We start from the raw sequence: 24,971 nt of genomic DNA on the forward strand, positions 1-24,971 counted from the left end.
GACTTTCATGTTGGTGATGGGGATTTCTAAGATATTTTGGGACTGGAAGGATGCTTCACAGCACTAACACCACACCAGCATTCCAAGGAGGAACACTGAGCCTCAATCTCAAGCAGCATACTGAATACAACTTGATTAAGAGGTTCAATAAAAAAGTGAATAATCCTTCTCCCTTAATCCTGCAATGTCAGCCTGCAGAGATGACTCAAAACAAACCTAGATTCTTCCTCTAGACTACAAATTTGGATGATAAAGGGAATTGTTGAGGAGTAATGACATCTACACATTTTTTACTTAAGTCTGTTAAAATTAGAGTTACATAAAACTAAATTTGACACAAAAAACAGTGTCCTTGGATGACCCTTCTGGCAAATCTGCTGTTTCACATGAATGCAATGCCCGAGCTGGGAGCTTTCATCTGCTATGCCCCAGTAGTTGAGGACAGGGGCCTGGGACCCTCCTGATGCTGTGCAGAAGATGGGGCACAAGCCATCTGACATGGCCATGGTGAAACTAACACGCCAGCACTCTGTCAGTGTCCCCCTGCTGTCCCCTGCCGTGGGGTCCTGATGTGCTTGCACTGTGGGTACAGAACTGGGGTCCCCCTCCATGTCCTTCCTGCCCCATGGGCATGGGCCTGACTTGGTCCGTACCTGAGGTGAAGGTGACATTTTTCTCCCTGACCCATAACCCCTTCCAGTCTCTGAGAGAAAGGTGCAATTGCTCCCTTTGCCCCCTCCAGGTCACTACCTGAGAAGATGCTGTTGCACCCTGTAGGCCTCTCACAGTTTCTAGGTGAAGAGAAAGTGCCATTCCCCCACACCCCTCTCCCAGTCTCTACCCGTGAGGACAAAGCCATTTCCCCCCTTATCTCTCTTCCTATCTCTGCCTGAGAGCAATGTGCCATTCCTGTCTATACCCCTCTTTGGTCTCCCCCTGAGAGGAAGATGCCATGGCCTGCTCTACCTTCTCTTGATCAACGCCTGAGGGGATGGCCCCATTTTCCCACTGCACCTCTCCCACAGTCTCATCCTGAGGGGAAAGCACCGCTCCCTTCTCATACTCTTCTTCAGGTCATTACCTGAGGCAAAGGTGCTGTCCCCTTTCCTACCCCTCTTCCGATCTCTGCTTGAGGGGAAAGCTCTGCTTGACGAGAAAGAACCTTCTGAGTCTCTGCCTGAGGGGAAAATGCCATTGCCCCGAACCCATCTCCGGGTCTCTGCGTGAGGGAAAGATGCCGCTGCCCCCTGAACCCCTCTCCTGGTCTCTGCCTGAGGGGAAGGCGCTATTCCCCACGAACCTTCTGAGTCTCTGCCTGCGGGGAAGATGGCACTGTCCCCTGAACCCATCTCCTGGTCTCTGCCTGAGGGAAAGGCGCTATTTTCTCACGAACCTTCTCCCGGTCCCTGCCTGAGGTGAAGATGCCACTGCCCTCTGTAACCGTCTCCGGCGCCATGCCCCCAGACCTCCGTGCCTCTTCCCCATCCCCACATAACGGCACAGCCGCGGGCCGCCCCGCTCCCGGCGGCGCAGGCACCGACAGCTGCGGAGCGGGCGGAGGCGGCTGCGGGGCGGGGCGGCGGGGACACACCGCGGCCTCGGCGGCGGAAGGGCGACGCCGGCGGGGCGGGCGCTGCCGCCTTGTCGGAGCGGCCGGCGCTCGGCAGCCCCCGCCGGGCATGTCAGCGCCGGGCCCCGGCCCCGGCGAGGCGGCCCCGGGCGCCAAGGAGGCGGCGCGGCGGGACCCGCTGGCTGCCGACCTGCGGTGCAGCCTGTTCGCCGCCGCGCTGCAGAGCTACAAGCGCGACTCGGCGCTCAGGCCCTTCCCGGGCCGCTACGCCAGCGGCGACACCAAGGACTTCGAGGGGCTGGTGAGTGCCGGGGGCCGGCCCGGGGGAGCAGCCCGCGGCTCCAGGGCTCCTCCCCCGATGGGAGAGCCCGGGCTGCCCGCAGAGGTGAGGGCAGCGGCGCCACAGGGTCACGGATAAAGCAGGATGAAGGGTTGATCCGATCAAGAAATCCCGGTTTAAAGGTATATTTGGGATTGTGACCAATAAACCCACACTGGGAAACGCCCAGATCCGGTGCGGGCACGTGAAGTGACGGGCGATAGGTAACAGACCGGACACGCGGAAGCGGCCTTAAGCTGCTCAAGACTGAGTATTCTGCAACATTTCTACCCCGAAAGGGTTGTTCGACATTAACATAGGCTGCACAGGGAAGTGGTGGAATCACCATCCCTGGAGGTGTTCAGAAAACGTGTAAGTGTGGCACTTGGGGTCATGGTTTAGTGGTGGACTTGGCAAAGTTAGGTTGGTGGTTGAACTCAATAATCTCAGATGTGTTTTCCGGCCTCAGTGTTCTAATATTCTGTGAAGTGTTATGAGAACTTGCCAACGTTACATTCAAATTCATATTGATGGATTTGCATGTTACATGGCCTGAGCACCCCCGTGTCTGGTCCACTGCACGTAGTGTGACAAGCTTGTTTTCTCTCAGGAGTGTGTCTGACTGTTCCTGTACAAACCCTACAGATACTGCTGGTAAATATCGCTGTTTATAACTTGGCTGCTAGTTGCGTTCAGAGCAATTGACAAGCTTCCCACAAACTGGATACAAGTGTTTATATCTCAGAACAGACCTGTTTTTCAGTTTGTTGGGGTGAAATATTGTTTTGTTTTCACTAGAGGTCCCTGTTCAATCGCAGTGGCACTAAGGAGCTTGTGCTAAATGCCTCTGTTGGTAGCTTGCAGATACCAAGGCTCTACCAAGCCTGAAAGAGCTTCTGGAGTCTGCTCCAAATACAGATAAAAGGACCTGGGACCTCTTTAGTTGGATTCTATCATCTAAAGTCTTCATGATACAAAGTACTAAAAAACAGGAGGTACGTTTTGAATTCTGAAAATCTTAATTAGCATTTGGTTTTTAAGGCAAACTTACGCTTCAGAGAATATTTCCTCTTGCCAGAATTGTTGGTTATTGTGAGAGCTTGACAGCTGAACACAAATCTATTCTTCTTAGTATATAGAGGGGGGTGTTTTTAGGTAAAATTTTCAGGAGCACTGGTTGGAAGAAATAGTTACCACTGTCAGTAGCTGATGATGGGCAGTGATTGTAGTTGGCTATTGCAGTTAATGTGACATGTACATGCATGGTTTAGTCTGAGAGAGTCCAATTTAGGTCTCATGGAACTGGGTCCTGCTTCTCAGTGAGAAATACAGCTCTTGACTTCTGCCCCAAAAAGAGAAAGGTTCAGAGCCACTGAGACACTTTTGTAACAGGGATCAAAATAGTTGTAGAGATTAGCAGTGAGCTGAAAACAACTTCTGTTTTCATGTTTTTTTCTCTTGCAGGATCAGCTGATGAATATATTTTCTTAGTAGCCAAAGTAGAATTGTGGAATTGTCCTTGCATAATGAATTAATTCATAATTACAATTCAAGTTTAGTTTTTTTCTGGAGAGAAGATTTAGGATTTAACTTTGATATCAAGAAACTAGCAGGATTTTTACTGTACACTTACTCCTTTTGAATTGTGGCAGTCTTGAATTCTAACTCAGAAATAATCAGAATACATTAAACATTATGAAGGGACGGGAAGCAGAATTTCCAGTGAGTAATCTAACCACATAAACCAACACTGATATTCCTTCCTGTTTTTAAGTACGAGAAGATCCAGGAACTCACAGGGATGTCTGGGGCTGCGGTTCCTGCTCCACATTACCTCTTTGAGATCGTGTACTGTGATCAAATGAACACCAAGTTTGCTGAGACCAAGGGAGAGCGGGACCTTATCTATGCCTTCCATGGGAGCCGCCTGGAGAACTTCCATTCCATCCTGCACCACGGCCTGCACTGCCACTTGAACAGGGTGAGGCTCCTGCCATTGACACCATCTTCTCTTGCTCACTTGCAGCTGGGGACACTTTTTAAAAATAGGACCAGATTCCTTTTGGGGTATGAAATGTGCTGATGATCTTGTACTGCTGTTTGCAGTGTAGGGCTTTGTGGATGGCTGTGTTGGATTTTGTAGTGCAGCCTGGGGGTAAAAACTGGAAGTGGCATGAAACCGTTCTCACCAGTGTGGGAAATTATGACTGTCTTTTGCTTCTTTATAAGGAGGTGTAATTCCTCTGACAATCCTGGCCTGACAGCCTGCAGCTGGAAAGTGCCTGTCTACAGGGGAGGAGAATAGTGGAGACTTTCTGCCTGGCCTTGTGTTTAGATTAGCAAAGTTTCAGGTGCAACTTACCAGTGGAGCCTTCTTAAAATGGTCTGCTTTAGGGAGACATCCCATAGGATTTGCACCTCTTCTGATTTCAGTGAAAGGGGCTGTTGAGAGTCCTGGCTTTTTGTGTCAGCTGTGAGGCAGCTTTGACACAGCACCTGCTTGACACTCCAGTCAACCTAGACTGTGTTTTTTCCCCACATTCTCCATGAGTAATGGTTTACCAGGTACGATGGACTTACTGGAGTAATAATTTTAGCCAGTGTGGCAAATCGAAAAGACTTTCTTCTTTTCTAGTAAAGCATGGATTTAAAGGAAGTAAAGCCTTGCCTTGTTTGTGGAGTTTGGATTACTTGAATGACGACAGTCTCAATAAATCGATGAAATGCCTTTTAAGAACAGTGCAGTCATGTTGATGTAAAATACTTTTGCTGGCAAACTAACTCCAAGTCCGGGAAAGCATGAATCTGTCCACACCAAGTGCTCTGCCAAGCAGCTAATTTGAGTGATGGGAGAGGGCAGCAGCCCCACCCTGAGGAAGTTGTGCCAGGACAAAAACAGTGCATGGACCAGACCCAACACAGGTCAGAAAGGCCTTTCGTAATTTACCTTCAGGAGCAGAACTGCCAGTCTGAAAGGAAAGGACACTTGTATGTTTTTTGAGGTTTGCAGTACATGATTTCAGGGTAGATTTCTGCTCTGTTTCAGACATCCCTGTTTGGTGAAGGCACCTATCTGACCAGTGACCTGAGTCTGGCTCTGCTGTACAGCCCTCACGGTCTTGGCTGGCAGCGAAGTGCGCTGGGCTCTATCCTCAGCTGTGTGGCTGTTTGTGAGATCATTGACCACCCAGATGTAAAGTGTCAGGTGAAAAAGAAAGGTGAGTCTGTTACAGTAATAACTGTGCAGTAATTACAGCTGTCCTTCATGTTGTTTTTCTTTCCCTTTTAATATCAGTGGCTCCTTGAGCACTTACCTCCCTGTCACCCTGGTGTGGGCCATAATGTCATCCATACCAAGGATGACTAGGAGTGGTATAGCCTCAAGCAAACTTCTCACTCTATTCTTGGATGCTGAGGGATTCAGGGGAATACCAAGACTAGATCTTTGGTTATCTCATTCCCATTCTTCTGGGGGGTGTGTATGGGGGTGTTGGTTGTTTGCTTTTTTTACTTGAAGTTCTGTTTTCTTTTTTCCTTTTCTCTTTCCAATTCAGATTCAGAAGAAATAGACAGAAAAAGAGCAAGAGTGAAAAACAGTGAAGGGGGAGATGTGCCACAGAAATACTTTGTTGTCACAAACAACCAGCTTTTACGAGTTAAATACTTGCTAGTGTATTCACAAAAGCAGCATAGGAGGTAAGAGTTCAGCTGTCTAGAGGGATGAGCTGTTACAACAGCCAGATAAACACATCTCATTGTTGAAAAACAACAGAAAACAACCAAGAAAGATATACTGCACTGCCAGAATTTGTTTGTAGCCCATTTCCTATGGAAGTAAGTCTTGCAGTATTGTTCCTCTGTCAGGCTCTTTGACATTCACAGGCTCAGCTAAATTTACTTTTTTACCAGACCTGTAAGCACTTTGAGTCGTTGAGAGGTCTAATTATCTGTTTGTGGCAGGAAACCAAGAGTAGATGTCTGGTGAGTGCATCTCTTACAACTGTCTCAGTTTTAACTCTGCCCTTATCTATCCTAAGTGGCAGTGTTCATTCAGCTACTCAACACTTGTCTACAGGCCAGGCATTTAGAGCTCCAGACCACAGGGAAAGGTGTGAGCATGGGGAGAAAAGACAGGATTGTGCACGGAGACTTAAGGAAAAGGGATGTGGTAAAAATCAGGCTTCATTAGTTACAGGGATTGTGGAACAACTTTCTGGTTTTACTGGATTTACTTAAAATAATGAAACCTGAGATACTTTTTGACAAGGTGTTTGTGCATTTCTGACAGAATTCATGCCCTTTTCCTTTTCAGGCCTTCTAATGAATCTTCCTGGTTCTACACCCACCGTTTTGCCCTAATGATGATGCTGTACCTGCTGTTGCTGGTAGTGATAGGGGCCAGCAACTCACCAACCTTCATCTACTACTGGCACAGAATGTTTGACTCGGAGAGATGAACCACCCATGATGATAAACTGTTAATTTCACCATGTGCCTTAAGAATAGCTGATCTGCAGTGCACTGCAACTATTCCAGAGCTCTGGAAATAAAGGTGCCTAGAGCTTTCCAGTTCGGTCACCAATATATTAATCCTCATGGCATCTCTGCATTTGTCCTTTTTTCAGTGTTCCTGGGATTCATGAAGATGCCTAGTAGAGCTGAAAAGCATCACAGTGGTGCAGCTTAGCATGAGTCAATCATTAAGGGTCCATGGAAAAAAGGTTATATAAGATTAATGAAAATCAAGCATGGAAACACTCAGGTGTAACTTATTTTCTGTCAAGTTGAAGTGTGTTTGCACAAGTTGGAAAGGAGGATTTTTCTGGACGTCAGGCAAAGCAACCTGTTTAGAGTCTTATCAGTATGTTTTCAGAAACTGAGTCTAGTGATGTTTGGCATGTATCAATGCAGATGGAATTACTTTTAAACGTCTAACACTAACTTTGGCCAGGGAAAAAAAAGAAAAAACCAACAATAAGAAATAAAACAACCACCAAATGGAAAAACTTAAATGGTTTCTAGTATGTTTTTTTCCCCTCTGTAGAACATTGTTGTGTTTTAATCCCAGCTGGCAGCTGAGCACAAATCCAAAACATCGTTACTACACTGCTATGAGGAAAATTTGTTCTATCCTGGACAAAAACAGCACAAACATCTACAAGGTTTGTGATCTCAGCCATAATCTTTCTTATCCTAGTTTACTATGCATATTAGACAAACTCAGAGTTTTCAGCATCAACACTGAATCAGGATTGTTCTTATTAAACTGGGGATTTGTTAAAGAATACACAGGGCAGTGCTCTTTCCTCTGTCCCTCCTGTCAAGTCATTTGTGTTTGCTGTTGTCACAAAGCAACCTACAACTGCCTGAAACAGAAAAAGGAGTAAAGCACTGTCCTTTGATTAGTGACTGGGCATGGGATAACCCCACGAAGACCCAGGGATTATAGGCAAAGAAAAGTCAGATGTATTCAGTCTCAATCCAGCCTTTAGTAAATTTGATAAACCCAAATTTTCATTGCACAGTGAACCGTAACCACAAAAACCCCCAACTCATCACATCTTTCCAGCAAATGAGTCTGTGATTACCTTACCCATTAAATATTTCAAATAAAATACCTTTTTCTGATGTTGTTCTGGTATCTAATTGCCAGAAATAATGTCCTGCTAATCAGGTTTTTTTTAATTCAAGACTGAGAACAAGTTCATTTACAGCAGCCCCTCTTCTTGGTGACTGGAGCTAGACACATTTATCCCAGTTAATTTTGCTGCCAGAACAAATTTTATTTTTTCACCATACAGCTTGCAAAACAAGAACATTATAATCCAATTCCCCATTGCCTTTTACAGCCCATTAATAATGCTCACTGTCAAAGCACACTGCAGCTCCTCTTCAGCCCAAGAAGTGTCCGTGCTAATTGTAGCAGAGATTTGCAATTAAAATATACATAGACAAATAATTTATTGTGCAATAGGCTCAACTAGTTTATAATTTACTTCTTGATATTTCAATGCAGAAACTTGAGGTTTGAGACGTGCATGGGGGTCCTGGGAATGTTTGCCCATTTTTGGTCTTCTCAGCATGTTATATTAAATGCTGTGCCATGTAAATATACAAGTTTAGGGGAAGTTATGTGCTAGCCAGAAAACCTGGAGGTATTTGATGCTGTCTAAAGGGTACTAGTTTGTTAAAAGGCTGGCTTGTCTGAAAGAAACCCCATCTTTTGGAGCAGATGAGCTATTTGGGGCCCTTTGGGAAAAGGAGGTGGTTGAGCAGCAGTTGTGGGATGGCTGTCTGCTGGCACTGCAGGGAAAGGCACAGACTTGGGAGCTCCTGAGCCAGATGAAAAGAACACAGCAGGGATTTAAAGCTCTTTTCTTAGGGTTTCTTTGCATAGGAAAGTTTCTGAGAGTAAGCAGAAGTAATAATAGCTCCAGGCTATGTCCCCAGAGAAAAAGCATTGTGGGGGCTCATGGCAGACATGCACAGTCCAGCTCTGCAGTGAAACCAGCAGGTATCAAAGGGAAAAAGCGGCTTTTTCCGCTTTGATCAGGTTGAATAGACCCAAAAAAAAAGGAGGTGGTTGCAGGTGGGGGCTGAGTCCTGATGGATGTGTCTGGAGTATCCCTTGGAGAGCTTGTAGCCCCATCCCTCATGCTCAGACCTGCAGGGATTCTGGGCACAGCCTCATTGCTTCAGCTCCACAGCTGCAAAGCGAGGCAACAGCAATGGGAAAATATTTTAAATACATTAAAGGTGCTCAGATCCTACCTAGCAGCCTGGCAAAATACTTAATATCCTACTCCCACGCTTGTTTTCTGAGCTCCCTGCTGATTTCAGCATGTGTTTCCCAACGTGGCGAGGTGCAGTCAGCTGGATTAATGCGGGTATTGTGCTGAGTAACTAACAGTATTATGAATTAACCCAAGGTTTGTGTTAGCCTCTTAAGCCACTTGCGTGGCTCTTTGAACATGCACAGTGCTATAAAAACACTAACAGGGAATGAATCAGAATTTCCTCCTGAACAAAGGGCCGCTGTGTTTGAAGCGGGCGGCCCAGGGAGAGGTCGAGGAGTTGTAAAATACAGAGCTACCTGCTCTTATTAAAATGTTCATTACATTGCTGTGGTGAATATTAAGGAATTGTTACTGAATCACACAAATCTGATCCTGGCTGGGACTGGAAGAAGTGTGGTAATTGGTGTTTGCTTGGTAGGAATGAGCAGGTTTTGAGGAAGTGGGAGAATTTTCCTCCAACAAGCAGAAATAGATAATATATATTTAAAAAGTACTTTTTCTGTCTCTATTTTATATTTATTTATATACAGAGATCTCAGAAGCCAGCTGAGGAGAAGACCAGGTGCTGTTGGAGACAAAGGGTTGGAGGCAATGTGGGGAAAGAGAGGGAAGCACCACAGAAAGCAGGACCATCCCTGGGGGCAGGGGGGAAAGAGAGGCTCGGGGATTCACGCTCCCAATAAGTGATGCAAAAATCTTGTGCTCTCTAAAGTGTGAACAAATATAAGAGAAGCAGAATCAGAAATGCAGGAACATTCAAACCAGGCCTGGGCTTTGGTCCACCTCTGGCAGGACCCAGATTGATCCCACCTTCCCCAGAGAGGTGCTGCCCACCTGCTTGCTCCCCCTTCCTGCACACAGTGGGCACATGGCTTGGCAGCACATGCTTCCAGTGACATTTTCCTTCTCTCATGAAAGCTGTCACTTTAGGCACCTTGCCCACACTCCAGGCTCCACAAGATGTCACTTTGAACATCAGCAACAGGAGGGAAGGTATGAAAGAGATGGGCAAAAGGAGCAGCGCTGGAGTGCCTGCAAGAATCCCAAGGAATGGGCCATGCTTCCTCTAAGGACTAAGGTACATATGCTTCCCAGAATCCCCATTTTCCTACTCTTCATAGAGATCTTTTCCAAATTAAATCATTCTAAGATCACTGAGTCCCCCTAAATCCAAACCCGCTTTTGCCTTTTCACCCATGGGGTGTAAAGGTGGTAAAACCTTCCCACAAGGAAAAAAGTGTTTCTTGCTCTTCAGAGCTCTCCTGTTGCTGGGCAAGAGAAGACATGTGCATGAGCAATGTTGGATCTGTTCTCTCCCACTCAGCAAAAAGTGGATGAAGACAGTTTTCAGTAGATTAAAGACACTTTCCTGCTTATTCAAGGCTTGCCAGAAAACCAGCACACCTTCAAGGTCTGCCTCCCATCATCAGCAGTATAAACAGAGACCAAAGGAGCGTCTGACGAATAAATTTGCTTCCCTAGTGCCAACCATTCCCAACACCTTCCAAGATGCCCTTTATTGCCTGCCTGGCATCAGCCAACCCCTGCTCTGTTAGCACTGGGTAATTAACATTGAGCAGACAAGCCCAGGAAAGCCAAACTGTGATTACGCATCTCATTGGAGTTTGGATGCTTCCTAAATGGCTCACACTAATCCCCACCAGTTGGTCTGGGCTCCTGCAGCTCTAATTGATTTTTTTTTTCTCCTTGGGCTACATGTTTAGCATAAATAAAAATTAGTACCAGAAAGGCAAGGGCTGAGTATCCATGTGCAGCTCAGCATCACCCTGAGCACTGTGGTTCCCTGTGTCCTCATTGCCCAGCCTCAGCCAGCTGCAAGGACTGCTTGCCACCCCTCTAATTTCAACAATTTGTTAGCTAGGGCACTGGGAGATCAGTGCAGATTGTTTCTGACTGATGGGGAGCCAGCACCTCATGGAAACAGGGTTGAGAAGAAGCCCCCTCAGTGCCCAAAGGAGATTTGTTTTTTTGAGGGGAAGATGTCTCCCAGCTTCCTACACACACAACCACAGCAAGACAAGGACTGTTTTTAAAACAAAGCTCTTTCATCCTGATAAAAACCAGATGCTCATTCAAAGTTGTGGTGGCCACAAAAATAGCCTAGGAACTGCCTCCTGCCAAGTCCAGAGCTCCTGAGCTATCCAAAGGTTTAACTAAACTAAGAAAACAACAACCCACCTGGCTTAAAACTAAATTTCTCTTCAAAAGCAAACCCCACATTTAATAACAATCATCAGAGAATGAAAAAAAGAAATAATCCACTATTTCTAATTACCTGGAAAGGACAACACAGTAAAATAACTCATCTCTTCAACCCACACCCAGAGAAGAGACCTCTGCCTTCACAAGCAACTTTTGGCACAATGGTAGAAAGCAAACAACCCATGTTACTCACCACAGCTCAGCTGATCCTTCCAGAAGCCCTCCTTACCCTCGTTTGCCTCCATCTGTCATTAAAAGTGCTGATGGACCCCTCTACCTACCAGCTGCTTGCTATCACTTCTACTGTTGGGACACCTCAGGTAACATCTGTGGGGTGGCTGCACCTGCTCTGCTGGGGCAGAGCTGAGGGGCTGGGGTTGCTTAGGGCAAAGAAAATGTGTCCACCATGTGGCCTGCAACCTGCCAGTTTGTGCTCTGGGACATAGGGACAGAAAGGTCATGGGGGACTGGCCAGTGTCAGCTCTGGTTCTCATTACCCAAAATATCCTCCCTCCTGGTTTTCCCTGTGTCCCACAGAGCTGCTGTGCAATGATGTGTCTGTCTGTACCACACCCTTCACACCAGAAAACAGTAGCAGGGACTGTTTTCCCTTCTGGGTCTCTTTAAAAGAGAGAAGAAACCTCACCCCACACCACTGGGGTTCTTTGTACCACTCTTGCCTGAGTTCCTCCATCCCCACAACACTCCCTCCCTGCCCACCATGCCTGGGGCATGAATGCCCCTGCATTAGTCAACCTCCAGATACTTAGATCTTTCCCAGAGCTTGTCACACAGCCATGGGAGAACCAGGCAGGCTCTGGGTCACGAGATCTGAAATTTCCAGAGAGTTTTTCCAACAGTGGGTGTAGAAAACAGAGTAAAAGCCTGTGATCACACCTTTGCAGGCTCAGGGTGACATCATCCATGCAGCTCTACAGTTGGATGTAGGTGCAAAGGGCACTTGAAGACCAGCCACTCCAGAGACATGACTCTGGACCACAGAAGAGATGGTAGATTTCCTCCCAGGGGTTGATGCTGGAAGTGTGGAGAAGCTTGATCCCAGAATCAGGGCTGGAGCATATGTCAGGTACAAAAAGGATGTTTCTCTAGTTGTCACGGTGCTGCCAGAATACAGCAGAGTGACCATGAATACCCCCAAATATTTTTCACCCTGAGTGCAACCAGAAGACACATTCTTATTTCTGGCCAGAGATCCTCACTCACGAAAGCTGAGTAGGGAACTTCATCATGACAGTTTCCAAAATGATCCTACAGGACAAAAAAGTCCCAAAGCTGTGCCTGTCATGCCCTTGTGGGTGCATCTCTTCATCAGACCGTGCTGACAGTTGTCCCATTGGAGCCCCCTGACGCCACCCCACCATTCGCAGCACCGTCCTTGATGTTCTTCTCTGAGGCTGAGATGGGTTTGTGTCTCTTGTGCCTGGTGATGGCTGTTTCAATGCCCCTGAGACACAACTGCACGTCCTCCCGAAAGGAAGGGGTGTACAGACCATAAATGATAGGGTCGGTGCAGGTGTGCAGCAAACCAAAGAGGAAGAAGCTGTGGTTGACATACTCTGGCATCTTCTGGATCATGGCTGGCTGGAACCAGTACCACAAGCCCAGGAGATAGTAAGGGGTCCAGCAGATGATGAAGGTGGCAACAATCACTATGGTCATCTTGAGAGTCTTCATGCGTGCCTTGGAGATGTGATCATTTTGATTTCTTGTCAAACCTGCCAAGGCAAGTCAAAAGAATAGTTGAAGAGAGGGGAAAACCAAGACAACATCACCATCTATGACTCTGCTTCTGTCTGAGAGGGAAGACCATCTCATAATCTGGTCCATGTCCCATAGGAAGAAGAAGACAGCAAGGACTAAGTTTGTGCAAAACCTCTTAGTTGGTTTGTGTAAAACTTAGTTTTCAAAGGATGTTGTGACAGACCCAACAACAATTCCAGAATGGAAAAGTTCAGCCATGGAAGACATTAAAGAGCTGAGATCTGCTTACCTTTATTGACCTTTAGCTGCTTACTGATTTCCCAAAGGATCCGGATGTAGCAAACGATCATGACACTCAGGGGAGTGATGTAGAGGGTGGTGAAGGTGAACATGTTGTAGACGGTTTCCTCCCAGTGTGCTCGGAAGCTTCCATGAGTAACACACTGGGTGAAATTCCCTCCTGGGATTGTGTTCAGGTGGAAGAGGAAAAGCTGAAATGGAGAACCAAAGAATAACTCAAGAGCTGGGACAGAGCACTACATCCTGGAGATGCTGCTAGCTGTGCATGGAGGGCACCTCCCTGCTGCCATTGGACTGGGAAATGGACTCTGAGTGCCTAACTCTTGGCTTATTCTGGTGCTGGTGGAGTCCATGGATTGGGATGGACTGGCTGGGGATGTTGGGTTGGAGAAGGCCTTCTCCAAAACCACCCCAGCCTAGGCAAACTCCACGGGGAGGGCACTGAACTTTACCTGGGGCAAAGCCAGGAGCACACTGCCGCCCCAGGCAGCACGGAGCAGCATCCCATTGCGGCGGTGAGCACGGGAGAAGGGATGGAGGATGGCTGCATGCCGGTCCAGGCTGATGACCACCAGCACCAGGGCAGCTGCATACATAGCAAAGAGCTTGAGGAAGTTGAGAATTTTGCAGGAGATGTCGCCTCCATACCACTGCACTGTCACATTCCACGCCGCATCCAGGGGCATCACCATCACTGTCACCAGCAGGTCGGCCAGCGCCAGGCTGAGGATCAGCGGCTGCACGTGGGATTTCCTCCTCTTCCTCAGCAGGCTGCCCAGCACTGCTGTGTTGCTGCCTGCTGCCAGCAGGAAGAAGACGGCTGTGATGATCACACGGACCTTGGCTGCTTGGGTGAACCGGGGCTCCACCCAGTACTGGGGGTACACAGAGGCTGAGACATTGGTGTCCTCCCGCGCAGTGGGGCAGTGGGGAGATGCAGGGAGCTGCTCCTCACTCATCCCCTGCTGAAATGCAAGCAGCAAAGTGAACCCTGTCTTAGGGGCTGTGTAGAGTGCTGCAGCTTCAACATATGGACAAGTGGGGAGACAGTGGGATCTGCACTGGAGCACAGCAGCAGTCTGTCCCATTCTGTCATGCCCCATCCTGTCCCCTCTGTGTTGCCCATTTTGTGAAGCCACTGTGTCCCCCTCACCATGGTGACCCAGCCTGGCCACCCTCTCTGGCTGACCCCTGCTGTAGCTACAGTGACTGCTCACACAGACATATATTTTTAGCTCTTTGCGAGGTGGCTGAGCAGCTGGGAAAGCAGGAGTGGTGGCCAGGACCATGGACCCAGTCACTGCCTGCCAGCATCCTGCTGGGAATGGGTCATACCAGAGCTAGCTGAGCCTATGCTGGGACAGCTGTGCTCGATTCAAGGACTCATCCTTCCAAAGGGGGTTTGTAAGCAGGGCTCAGCTCTTTAGAAACCCCACAGCCCTTCCCATTAGTATGTTAAACCTTAATGGTCCACCTCCATCTCCAGTGCCAGACCTGGGGTTGTGGGCAGGAGTAGCTGGGGGGGGCCAGGCAGGGAGAAGCGGCACCTCACACTGTTCAGAGTCTGACACTGGCTCCTGGGAGAGGATCACAGTGGCATTTAGGAGCTTGGATCTTCCCAGGACCCAAGCAGTACCAGCAAAACAGCTCTGTCCCTTTCCCTTCTGGAGGCAAAGAAGGAGGAGGAGGAGGATGGGAAGGCAAAACCCTCCCTAAACCAGGGTGGCTGGGGAGTGACAGGCAGTGTGGTTCTCCCCCACACTTGATTTCATTGCCCTTTTTACCTGAGGAGAAATCATGTTTTAAAAGCTAATACTTCCAACTCCTGCAGCCATGAGCTGTTTACAGTCCCAGTTGCAGGTACAGCACATCTCCTACTGTTACAAGCACCTTCCTGTTTGCTGATTCCAAAATAAAGCGTTCCTTACCTTTGTACAAATAACAGGAACAGCAGAGATCAAATCTGCCTCCCCACTCTGCAGATGCCAACACCTTGCAGCAATGCACCCTCCTCCAGCCCTACCACCCACACCCAGAGCCCCCTTCCCCTAGCTGCCTTCACCCCTCCCTCCCCAAAGACCAACCCAACAAACAAGCAGCAAAAAGAAAGAACAGTTTAAAAGCACCAAGTTGCTTGTCTGGAAGAAGCGAGAAATCCGTGTCCAGGTCAGATTCATCCCAGCTGATGGGAACATACCTGGCATACGCATGCCCTGATGCTGAGAGAAGATGCTCCGTGTCTTTCCCACGGGTCCCCCACCGCTGCGGTGCTGAGTCAGGATGCTCCAACGTTTCCTTGCATCAGATCCCTGCAACAAACCTTGAAGCAGTAAAATTTCCCCTTGCCAGCAGCCAAGCTGGGAGCGACGCTGCTGTTAGCACAGGCATATGCAGGCATCTGGAGATGGGAATGCTGCTGCAAACACCCCACTGGCAAAGCAGGAGCAGGGCACACCAAGGAGGCACCCACGGGCAGCCTGGCTCAGGCAGCCACCATCACCCCTGCCCTTGTTAGCTTAATGAGCTGCCCACTTAATGAGCAGGCAGCGGGGATGATGACAAAGCCGCCGTAATGCAAGAAATAGCCAAAATTCAAAACATTGTGGCCAAATGTGGCTCCATCAGGGATAAGTGCCAACACTCCCTGTACTGGCTTGCTATAAATACAGAAAAATGAGTTAATTATCCAGGGAGTTAGTGATGAACGTCCCGTTGCTCAGACAACCAAGAGACTCACAGATGCGCACACACGGACCTCAGCGATGCTCCTGGACCACACGGGTCTGTGGAAGTATCACAGGTACATGCCTGGACTGGAAGTGCTGTAAGGAGGGAATTAATAAGGGGAAATGTGGTTCATTTTGCCATTTTAATGAATACACTTTTCCTGCAGTCTATCTTGTTCTTTCTACATTTCTTGCAGCATAACACAGTGAGAGGGAAGCACCTTGGGAGGGACAAACAGCTCACAAGAGCTTAAAAAATATGACATGTCATGCAAGGACAGGGAGGGAAACTGAGGACATCCTGCTCTTCTGGCCAGCAAAGGAGTTGTGGGGGTGAAAGAGGGACAGCCCCCAGCCCTGCAGGGGCCTGCACACTGCCCAGTGCTCCCCAGGAGTTTCGCTGGGACTTTAATGACATGCAGATAGATGTTCACATTTTCCAGGCTATTAAATTAAAGAGTACGTGGTATACAGGTCCCTGCAGATCCCAGGTTGGCAGTGGTGGCTCTGCATTGTTCCCCAAGAGGAGGAGATTCCCTTTCTGGAAAAACTTTTCCATCATTAAAACTACTTCCATTTATTTCAGGAGGAAATGCCTAAGCTCTGAGGGTGGTTGCACTATCTTGGAGGATGCTGTGCTGGCAGGAGTGCTCTTGGGCACAAGCAGAAAAGATATTTCCCCCTTTTCCATTTTGACTCTTAAACTTTTGTGGGTTTAAGACTCAAATTTTGTGGCAGAGAGACCAGCTTCTGAGACCCAGGATGTGCTGCAGCAGTAGACCATGTTTGCCCGGGAATCTCCTAAACTCTCCATCTCTTCTGCATGGAGCTGCCAAAAGAGATCAGGATGGAAACTCCCTGCTCAGAGCCACAGAGGGCAAGTCCTGCATCCAAAGTGTTTTTCATACAGGGGGAAATAGGAAAGCAGATCCTGTTGGCACTGCCAGCGAGCACCAACCAGCTCTGCCACATGGGATGGGACTGTCCCCACCACCTCCTTACCAGTGCCTTGGGAGTGAGCCTGGCCCTTGGGGGAAAAATAGCACAAAATCCGCACAGAAGTTGTGTGGAAGCCTGTTTGTTCCAGCAGCCACCTCCTCCTGACATTAGGCTCCGGCTTAAAGCTGAGATTAATTTGGCCCCACACACTCATCCTTATTTATCTTTTCATTTAGCTCTTTGCACCTGCATGAAAGCAATTACATAGCAAGTCAGGAATGTTTGTCCTTCGTCCTGACTGATGGTCTTTTTGTCTAGAAATGTCCTCTCCATCTCTGGCTGTATGATGCAAGAGAGGGACAGGATTTTTCTTGGGAACTGTAAGCCTTGCTCATGCCACAACAAAGCCTTTAGTCCCTGTTCAGAGAGGATTTTTTTAGCATACCATCACACAGAAATGTCCTGGGCATGCATTAGCAATAAGTCTTATTTTAAGGGTGGGGTCCCTTATTGAAATTACTCCTTTTCTCCAGCGTTTGCACAGTAACCCCCTTGTGTTTTCTCTCCTTTTTTTTTTTTTTTTTTTCCTCATCTCCTCAAAGGTCAGTTTGTATGTTGTCTGCATGGCAGCCTTCAGCTGAATCTCTGAACACTGGTTTAACGATCAGAGGGTTTTGGTGTCCAGGATTAGGAAACAGTGCTGGCAGGCAGGGCTTGTTTCCATACATCCCAGCTTGGCTCTTCCCGAAATCTCCTCCTCTTGGGATACTGTCCCAGTACATCCCCAGAGCTGTGGTCCAGCGCTGGGTCATGGGGGGACAGAGCATCCCCCAGTGTCCCCAAATAGGACTGATCTCCCCAAATCCATATGGATCATCTCAGGATCCTGGAGAAAACAGAAATCAGGAACCACACTGGGTAATACAGACCCAATGACAATTTCTGCATGAGCAGACCTCAAATAAAAATGCAAGTGCTGTGTTTTCCCATCGTACACCCTCTATATATTGTGATCTCATCCAGGGAGAGCAGAGTGGGATATAATTTCCATTAACCTATAGCAAACATGGGGCAGGGAACCTGCTGCTGTTTATCCTGATAAATCACTGCTGGGGGTTTGGCTTCCCAAAGAGAAAAAATTTCCCTCGCTGAGAGAAACTCCAGCTGCTGGTTGTTATGGGGGGTAAGGATGGATGATTCTTCTGCTGGACTCATCATCACCCACACCCTCCCCACAGGCAGGTGCTTCTGCCAGGCTGCCTGCCCAAAACCTTTCCTTTATTCAGAAAAACCTCGTGATTTCAGTGTGTTTTTAATGCTGATTCTTTCCTCCCTCCTCTGCAATTCTTCTCCTTCTCCAAACCTTGAATTGTCTTAGGAGCAGCTCATCCAAGGAAATTTTTGTCTCATACTGGACTCGAAACAGAAAGTCTAGTCAGGGACATCTGACATGCAATGTTTTTGTGAGTAAATACCAGCATCCATGAAGTCATTTCCCGGGGTTAGAAATGAGCTCACCTCTGGAACAGCTTCTCTTCTTACCCAAAGTTCACAAGTCAAGAGATTGGGAAGCTCCCAGTTTTCAGCCTTTTCATTAAATAACAGCATCATAAAAATTAGGATGGTGCCACTGTGCTGTAAGTTACAAACAGGTCTGAAACAGGGCATCACCCAAAATTCCCCAAAATCTCTGCAGCAAAAGACAGAGACACAAAGCCCAATGATCACTGGGGATAAACCAGCACCTCATTCTGCCTGCTCAGCCGGCCCTGGCCGCTCTGCTGAACCTGCCAAGGAGGAATGGTAATTGCTGCCCCTCCTGGGGATAATCTGGGTCACCCCATCCCCCTCTTAAAAACCAGTGTTTAGAGCAGAGGGAGGGATCTGTCCTGCCTTCTGGGCTCAATTACTTGGTAAACTGTGCCTTTAGACCATTTCTTGGTGAGGCAATGCTTTGTTTCTGATTCAGCTTTGTATATCAAAACCTCACTAATAAAAACCCTTTTCTGGGGGGTATCACACTATCGGACAGGGGTACTGGGAAAACATGCTCAAACCTGCTGCAGTTCCCACCTTTCAATATCCCAGGCTGGTGTTCCTCATGCTGCTGAGCTCAGATGTCCAGAGAATCATTCCCAGGTGTTCTCCAAATTTACATCTTCCCGTGCAGAGCAGCAGGGTCTTTCCTCCATCTCTCACCAGGACATGTCAACTAGAGCAACATCCCCCTTCTCATCTCTAAACTGGAAAAGAAAGAGGAGGAAATTTATCATCCCCAGACCAAATCCTGCAGTCAAGCCCCAAGGAACATGGTGGGTTCTGGTGCTGAGCTCCTTCTGCTCACCACCAAGCAATAAAACCTGATATGTGTGCATCACTGCTCCTTTCAGCTGAGCTTCCCCAAAGCAGCTTTGCTTTCTTCCTCAGGCAGGGGAGGGAAATTATTTGGGAACTTTCACCTGGCACTCCAATCCCCAGTAAAGCAGGAAAATCACTCACAGGGTCAGCAGGGGGGCCATGGGTCCCCTTCAGCTTCAGCACACACTGACCCAGTCAGGGCTCTCACTGCCCTAATGGGGTATTTTTTCTTGAGCTGGAAGAAGTTATGAAATGCCAATGTTTTCTTTGTGACTAACCATGGAAGTGAACAATTTTGCCCTTGTTTTTGGACAGGGTTTAGTTGCTCTCCTTGCCTTTGCCTCCTGTGCCCTCTTTTATCCTCTACGTTTTTTTATTCCCTTTGGGACCTGTCCATCATGTTGCTCCAAATATTCTCCTCCCTCCAAGGCCTCAAATAAGATTATGTGTCCCAAGGCCATATTTTGATGCTCCCTTTGGATGTTCCTTCCCAAACGTTGGCTAGATTCAAGGGCTGCTCTCCTTTATTGCTCTGGGGGAGAGGTGAGATGTGGGGAAAGCTGACATCCCTGTGGGACCCTTGGCAGAATTACACAGGGCTTGCAGGAGGAAAAAGCTGGAAACACCTCTTCTGGCACTTCTTTCCCATGAGCTTCATATCTCCAAGCAGTTTTCAAAGCTTAAAGATAACCCTGGGTGAACCTTATGCAGGAACATTATCTTTCTCTATGCTTTTAGGGAAGTGTCAGTGTCCTGGTGGGGACAGATACCATCAATGTTAAATTTAATGAGCCAGAGGGATATAATTTCTGCTCCTCAACTCTGCTTTTACCCTCCCACAAGAAATCTGCTCTGAGCCAAGATATGGGGCTGCAGGAACCCAGTGACTATCCCTTAGAACCAGCATTGGTGCTGATGTCTCCCCCACCCAGATTTGGCCTCCCAGGGAGGTGGAGCCAGCATTCAAGTTGCTCCTGCTGATTCTCTGCAGAAATGCTTATCTCCCACGCTGCCCTTGCAATCTGCTCCCAACAGTTTTTTGTCTCAGATGGGATAAGGTGCTCACACCAGAAGCTGCCAGATCTTCCTTCAGCAGCTCTTGGCCCCACCAAATCCTCTGGTGTGCTCCCAGCAAACTCACATTTACCCTCCAGTGAAAGCTGATCTGGCCACGTATTCCAGGGGGAATCCCAGCAGTGCTGGAATTAGCTCAGCAGACACCGGCTTTTCCAAGCGTGTCCTTGGCATAGTGCATGAGGTCGTGAGATATTTTATATCTCCAGTCGCCCCCATGACCACAGGCACTCCAGGAAGGGGAGGCATTTCCATGCTGGCTTTTGCCAGTGGGGATGCTGGCAAACTCTTTTGGAGCTGAAATCTGGGGGTGGATCAACCCTGATTACCCCAGCCCAGGCACAGCTCCACACTGCTCAGTGCAATAATTAACCTGACAAAAATTCCCACATGGTTCAATGAGGAGTGCCCACGACCCTCATGGCTCCATCTCTTCCACCTTTCTGTCCATTCCATGTAGAGGCTCGTCTGAACACTAAAAAACCTTTCTTAACTCAAAACTTTGCTTTCACTGCCATCACTGTTGCCTCTGGTCTGACTTACACAGCCTACATCTCTCCAGTGAATCCCTGCAAAACAGGAGAAAGACAAACTGGAAGAACCAAGCCCTCCCCATCACACTCATGGGTCAGGCAGGATTTTGCTGGTTTTTAGGAAAAACTGGCTGATGTTTTGCTGGTGTAAATCACTGCAAACCTACCCTCTTCAACTTGGTTTATAGCAAGAATATGGAAGAGAAGGCACAAACGGGACCAGGGATCACCATCCCATGTGTGGGAAAGCTGCTCCCTGTGCCAGCACGGGTGCACAGCCTGGAGTGCATCCCAGCCCAAAGCCAATACCCATAAACATAAGCAATAAATCAAGGATTTCTTCAGGAGCAATTAATTACCCAAATCAACATGGACTTTGACACAGGATGGTCTTTGTCCATCCAACCCTGACCAGAGCTAAAGCAAACAGCTGGTGGAGTGTGGGTTGGAGCTCTGCTCCTGCCCTTCCTTTGCAGTGTAAATGTCCCCATTGAGGTGCTGTCCTGGCTTGGACCTGGTCACATTCCCATCAGGCCTGTTCCCATCCTGTGACCACTTTTACATCATTGATCAGAGGTTGTGCAATAGCTCAGGCCCTGCCACATCTGTGGGCAGGATGTACCCCACACCATGATGCTGCCCTGCAAGTGTCCCTGAGCAGTTAATTCTCCAGGGAGAAGCTGGGATATGCATTATTCATGTAGGGCTTGAAAATAATGGCCTTCTCCATCTCGAAGGGAGTTTCTAAATTAGTCAGAATTCTTTTCTTAATTTCTCCAGCTCAGACAGACAATTAAAAAGGGACTCGCTATTGAGGCACTTCTGGTGCTCTCACAGCAACATGGTTTCTGCCCCTCCAAGCTCTGACAGGGAAGGAAAGACAGCAGATATGGCTATGGAATCTAGGAGGGAAATACCAGTGGGACTCTTCTGCAGACCAGGATATCCCAGAGACCAGTGAATCCCTCCCCAGGGTATGTGGGTCTATATGTGTGCAGCAAGGTGGAAGGTGACAGTCCCTGGGCACTCCAACAGCAAACATGCCCTGCAAAAGCACTAGAAAAAGCCATTTTCCTTTACAGATGCAGTGGAACAGAGGACACTGTCTTTTACATAACAGGGGTCAGCTGTGTTGGTGCCAGCAACATTTGGGGGCTTACCCCATGGAACAGACCCCACAACCAGCACTGTCTCCTCACTCCTGGCTCTTTCACCACTGCAAAAAAAAAGCCTTCCTGAGCTCCAGAGACTAAAATCAGTCATTCCCTGGCTCCTGGCTCTCCTGATGTCCCCACTGTGCACTGCCTTTTGTATCTGTTCCATAAATGATGTTTATGGAGCTGAGCACTACAGAGCCCCAGTAGAAGCTTTAACTCTCAAGCAAATCATTCCAGAGGGGAAAAAGGTCCACTCACTCCTTTTCTCCCAGTCACAGCCTGTAAATCCTCATCTGCACAGTGAAAACAAACTCCAGCAATTCATTTTTTTGGCTCTTTTCCAAAGATTTTAGGCAGCTGGAGTGCGATTTTGTGCTGATTATGCGGTGGAGGAGGGCTTAAGTGAAACAATATTGTGGTGGCTGCGAGGTTTGCTGTGTTTCAGAGCTGAGAGGGAACCTCAGGGACCTGCCACATCTCCAAGTTCTCCAACAAACCATGGAAATCGCCACTCCAGCTCCTGGGACAGCAAAACAGGGTTTAAAAAACAACATTAGCCACCCCTGGAGCATGGCTGGAGAAGTGCCGGGAGCCAAGTGCTTAATGAAATCCCAGCTCCCAACTCTCCCTTCTAAACCACGCAAACTTCCCCAAAGTGTTTGGGATGGAACAAAGTCATCAATCAGTTATTTTAACTCCCATCTCCGTAAACAGAAGCAAGCCCAGAAACATGCAGCAGGGGAAAATAACCGTCAGCTCCCTTTGGCGGATGGAGAGGGCGCAGGGAGGGAGGATGAGGGCAGCCGGCAGGGAATTAGGCACGGCCTTGGCCCAAAAGGGGATTTAGGGGCTCCACAGAGCATTTCACAGACCCCACAGCCTGTGAACTCCACATGCAGCCCTGAGAGCAGTCCCTCCAACCCTGTTATCCTCCTGGCATGGTGCAGCTGGCTTTTAGAGACCGTCACAGCCCATGCTGTGCTAGAAATGGTGGGAGGCATGAAGAACCAGGATGAGCATTACTAGCCAGTTTTCCCCTGGATTTCTTGTGTTCCCCTGGAACACAAGAAAAGTTGTGGATACAACCACAAAGGAGTGTGGGAAGGGAGATGCTGCTGGCACTATCTGCTGTCACACTCCTCTGACACTGCCCCAGCCTCAGCACTGGTCAGAGGGAGCATTAAGCATGGCAGCACTCACATAAATACTTAATGGCTTTGTAATTACACCTCAGTGATGAAACCATGGAAAAAACCCATGAGATTTGGGTAGGCTCCCCAGCATTAATCCAGGAAGGGAATGAGTCCAAGAGGCTGTTGATCTGCTGCTTTCTGATGAGAAGCAGCAGCCTTAGGCAGCTGAAGCTACTGGTAATGGGCAGAAAGACAGAAGCAGTTTGGTCTGGGTTGCATCCTTCTCACTGGCCACAGGTACTACAGCCCTGCAGACTACCCTGGGCATGGGGGCAGCCCCTGCCTTGTGCTCTCCACCCCATGGGTTGGGGCATCGTTCACCTCCAGGCAGATGGAAAGCATCTCCCAGAGCTGGTGGTGCTCAGCACTGGGAACATCTGGGGCTCTTCTCATGATGCTCCCTCCAAAGCCACATCACAGCTGCAGCAAGGGATGGTTGAGTCAAGAGAGACTGTGGAAAGGAACTTTTCTAGAGACTTGGGGTTTGCATGAATTCACATTTCCCAAACCTGTTCCTGAAGACACACACACATCTCCAGAGCTTGTCTTGAAGGAGACATGCTAGAGAGAAAACAGCCATGCTGAGGAGGCTGCAAAATCCCCTGCAGAAATGCCTGCACCCACACTGGGTTAGAGCTATCATCCCATTTCCATAACACAAGGAATAACATTTTATTCCTTTTGCAGAACAGCACGTTTCCTTACCCAGCTGTGCCACCTGTAGAAATTGATGTGGGCCAGGATGTGGGTAAGCAGCTGCTGGGACTGGAGACATCTTGCCAAGGCGATGGTGCTGTGCTTGCAGGTCAGCCATGGTGGGAGGCAGGCTCCATCTGGGGAAGATGAATTCCTTGCTCTCTGCTTCAGCACCTTTCCCACATCTTGTCCTCATCACAGAGGGGAAACAGAGATGATCTCCATGTTTATGTCAGAGGTCTGGAGCTTCCAGCTCACTGGGCACTCCTTGCCCACCAGATAAACATTCTGCCGTTTTTTGGCATATCTCAGATGTTTTTTCCTTTCCCTTGTAAACATAAACAGGAGCTGGTGTAGGTCACTGCTGATTATTTTTTATGTGACATCTTGATCTGTGTTCCTCCTGAACCACTCCCTCTGGCAGCAGGGCTGACAAGGATTGCTAGGAGGCAGCTTGGGACACCACTGGCCCCCACTGGCAGCCCTAATACCCATCCCCTTCTTTTGGGAGTTGCTCCTGACACATAGAGCACACTTTCACACCACATTCAGGCAGCAACTGTCTGCACAGTTCAGCGGCTCTGGAGCTGCATGCATGGGTGGCAGACACTCACACAAGGCCACATGCTTTGTCAACACCCAGGAGCCCTGTGTCCATGGACCAGTTGCCACAAGTTACATGAGAAAAATATGGCTCAGAAGGGAGAAAAGCCTGGAAGGCTGAAGCCAGACTGGGGAAAGCGGGAAACTCTGGTTAGGGGTCATTGCTAGATCTCCCCCGGCTCAATATTGCAGCCACATTTATTTGCAAGGATTGTCCTGCCTCTTCATCTCTGTGTGGTGTTCAAACCAATCCCACTGGCTTTGTCCCCATCCTCACATCCCCACAGCATCCTCATTTGACCTCTGCCAGAGTCAGCACAGAGACAGTGCAGGGAATGGTGCCCAGCTGAGACATACCCCACTCCTGCAAAACAGGGTAAATCCATGTGCACTTCTGGGTGGACACCACATTTGTCCCAGGCCAGGTAAAGCCAAAACAGCATCCCCAAAACTCATTGCCTGTTTGCTCTATCTCCACCTTCAAGACTCAGCAGCATCTATTTCAGATCCAGACCCCGGGTGAACCCCTAACACTGACGGTGCTGTGCAGGGATGCGGTGCCCACACCAGGACGTGGTACCCACACCGTGCCCTGTCCCGCCACCAGCAGCAGCCGCCACGCCGTGGCATAGCCACAGGTTTGTGTTTACCATCACCTTATTAAGGGATTATTCAGGCTGCGGTTTCCTCGCGGTCCGATCTGTTTGTGCTCGCGGCTGGTGGCTCGCTGCCATCCCCTAAGCTACACGCCGGGCTATATA

The 24,971-nt window shown here is 48.5% G+C and overlaps 2 protein-coding genes across 6 annotated transcripts; one reads left to right on the forward strand and one right to left on the reverse strand.

Moving 5' to 3' along the window:
* The first annotated feature begins 1,594 nt into the window (after positions 1–1,594).
* On the forward strand, positions 1,595–6,490 carry PARP16 (poly(ADP-ribose) polymerase family member 16). Of its 2 annotated transcripts, none has more exons than XM_079317977.1 (6): positions 1,595–1,871; positions 2,747–2,884; positions 3,664–3,870; positions 4,918–5,107; positions 5,444–5,585; positions 6,202–6,490. In XM_079317977.1, the coding sequence occupies exons 1-6, from the start codon at positions 1,680–1,682 to the stop codon at positions 6,344–6,346; spliced, it is 1,014 nt and encodes a 337-aa protein (XP_079174103.1). In that variant the 5' UTR covers positions 1,595–1,679; the 3' UTR covers positions 6,347–6,490. The 2 variants fall into 2 exon arrangements, with proteins under 2 accessions (XP_079174103.1, XP_079174104.1); XM_079317978.1 differs by having other exon boundaries at positions 1,596–1,871; positions 4,936–5,107.
* Positions 6,491–6,845: 355 nt separating this feature from the next.
* On the reverse strand, positions 6,846–24,962 carry LOC306807926 (gonadotropin-releasing hormone II receptor-like). Of its 4 annotated transcripts, XM_079317975.1 has the most exons (6): positions 24,867–24,962; positions 18,670–18,839; positions 15,129–15,240; positions 13,384–13,896; positions 12,921–13,122; positions 6,846–12,645 (listed from the first exon to the last, which is right to left on the reverse strand). In XM_079317975.1, exons 4-6 carry the CDS (start codon positions 13,888–13,890, stop codon positions 12,239–12,241), a joined length of 1,116 nt encoding a protein of 371 aa, XP_079174101.1. In that variant the 5' UTR covers positions 13,891–13,896; positions 15,129–15,240; positions 18,670–18,839; positions 24,867–24,962; the 3' UTR covers positions 6,846–12,238. The 4 variants fall into 4 exon arrangements, with proteins under 4 accessions (XP_079174101.1, XP_079174100.1, XP_079174102.1 ...); XM_079317974.1 differs by lacking the exons at positions 18,670–18,839; positions 24,867–24,962 and adding an exon at positions 17,323–17,407 and having other exon boundaries at positions 15,129–15,753; XM_079317976.1 differs by lacking the exons at positions 18,670–18,839; positions 24,867–24,962 and having other exon boundaries at positions 13,384–13,893; positions 15,129–17,273.
* Between the last annotated feature and the right edge of the window lie 9 nt (positions 24,963–24,971).

This window comes from Erithacus rubecula, assembly GCF_903797595.1.
Source record: "Erithacus rubecula genome assembly, chromosome: 14".
NCBI lineage: Eukaryota > Metazoa > Chordata > Aves > Passeriformes > Muscicapidae > Erithacus > Erithacus rubecula.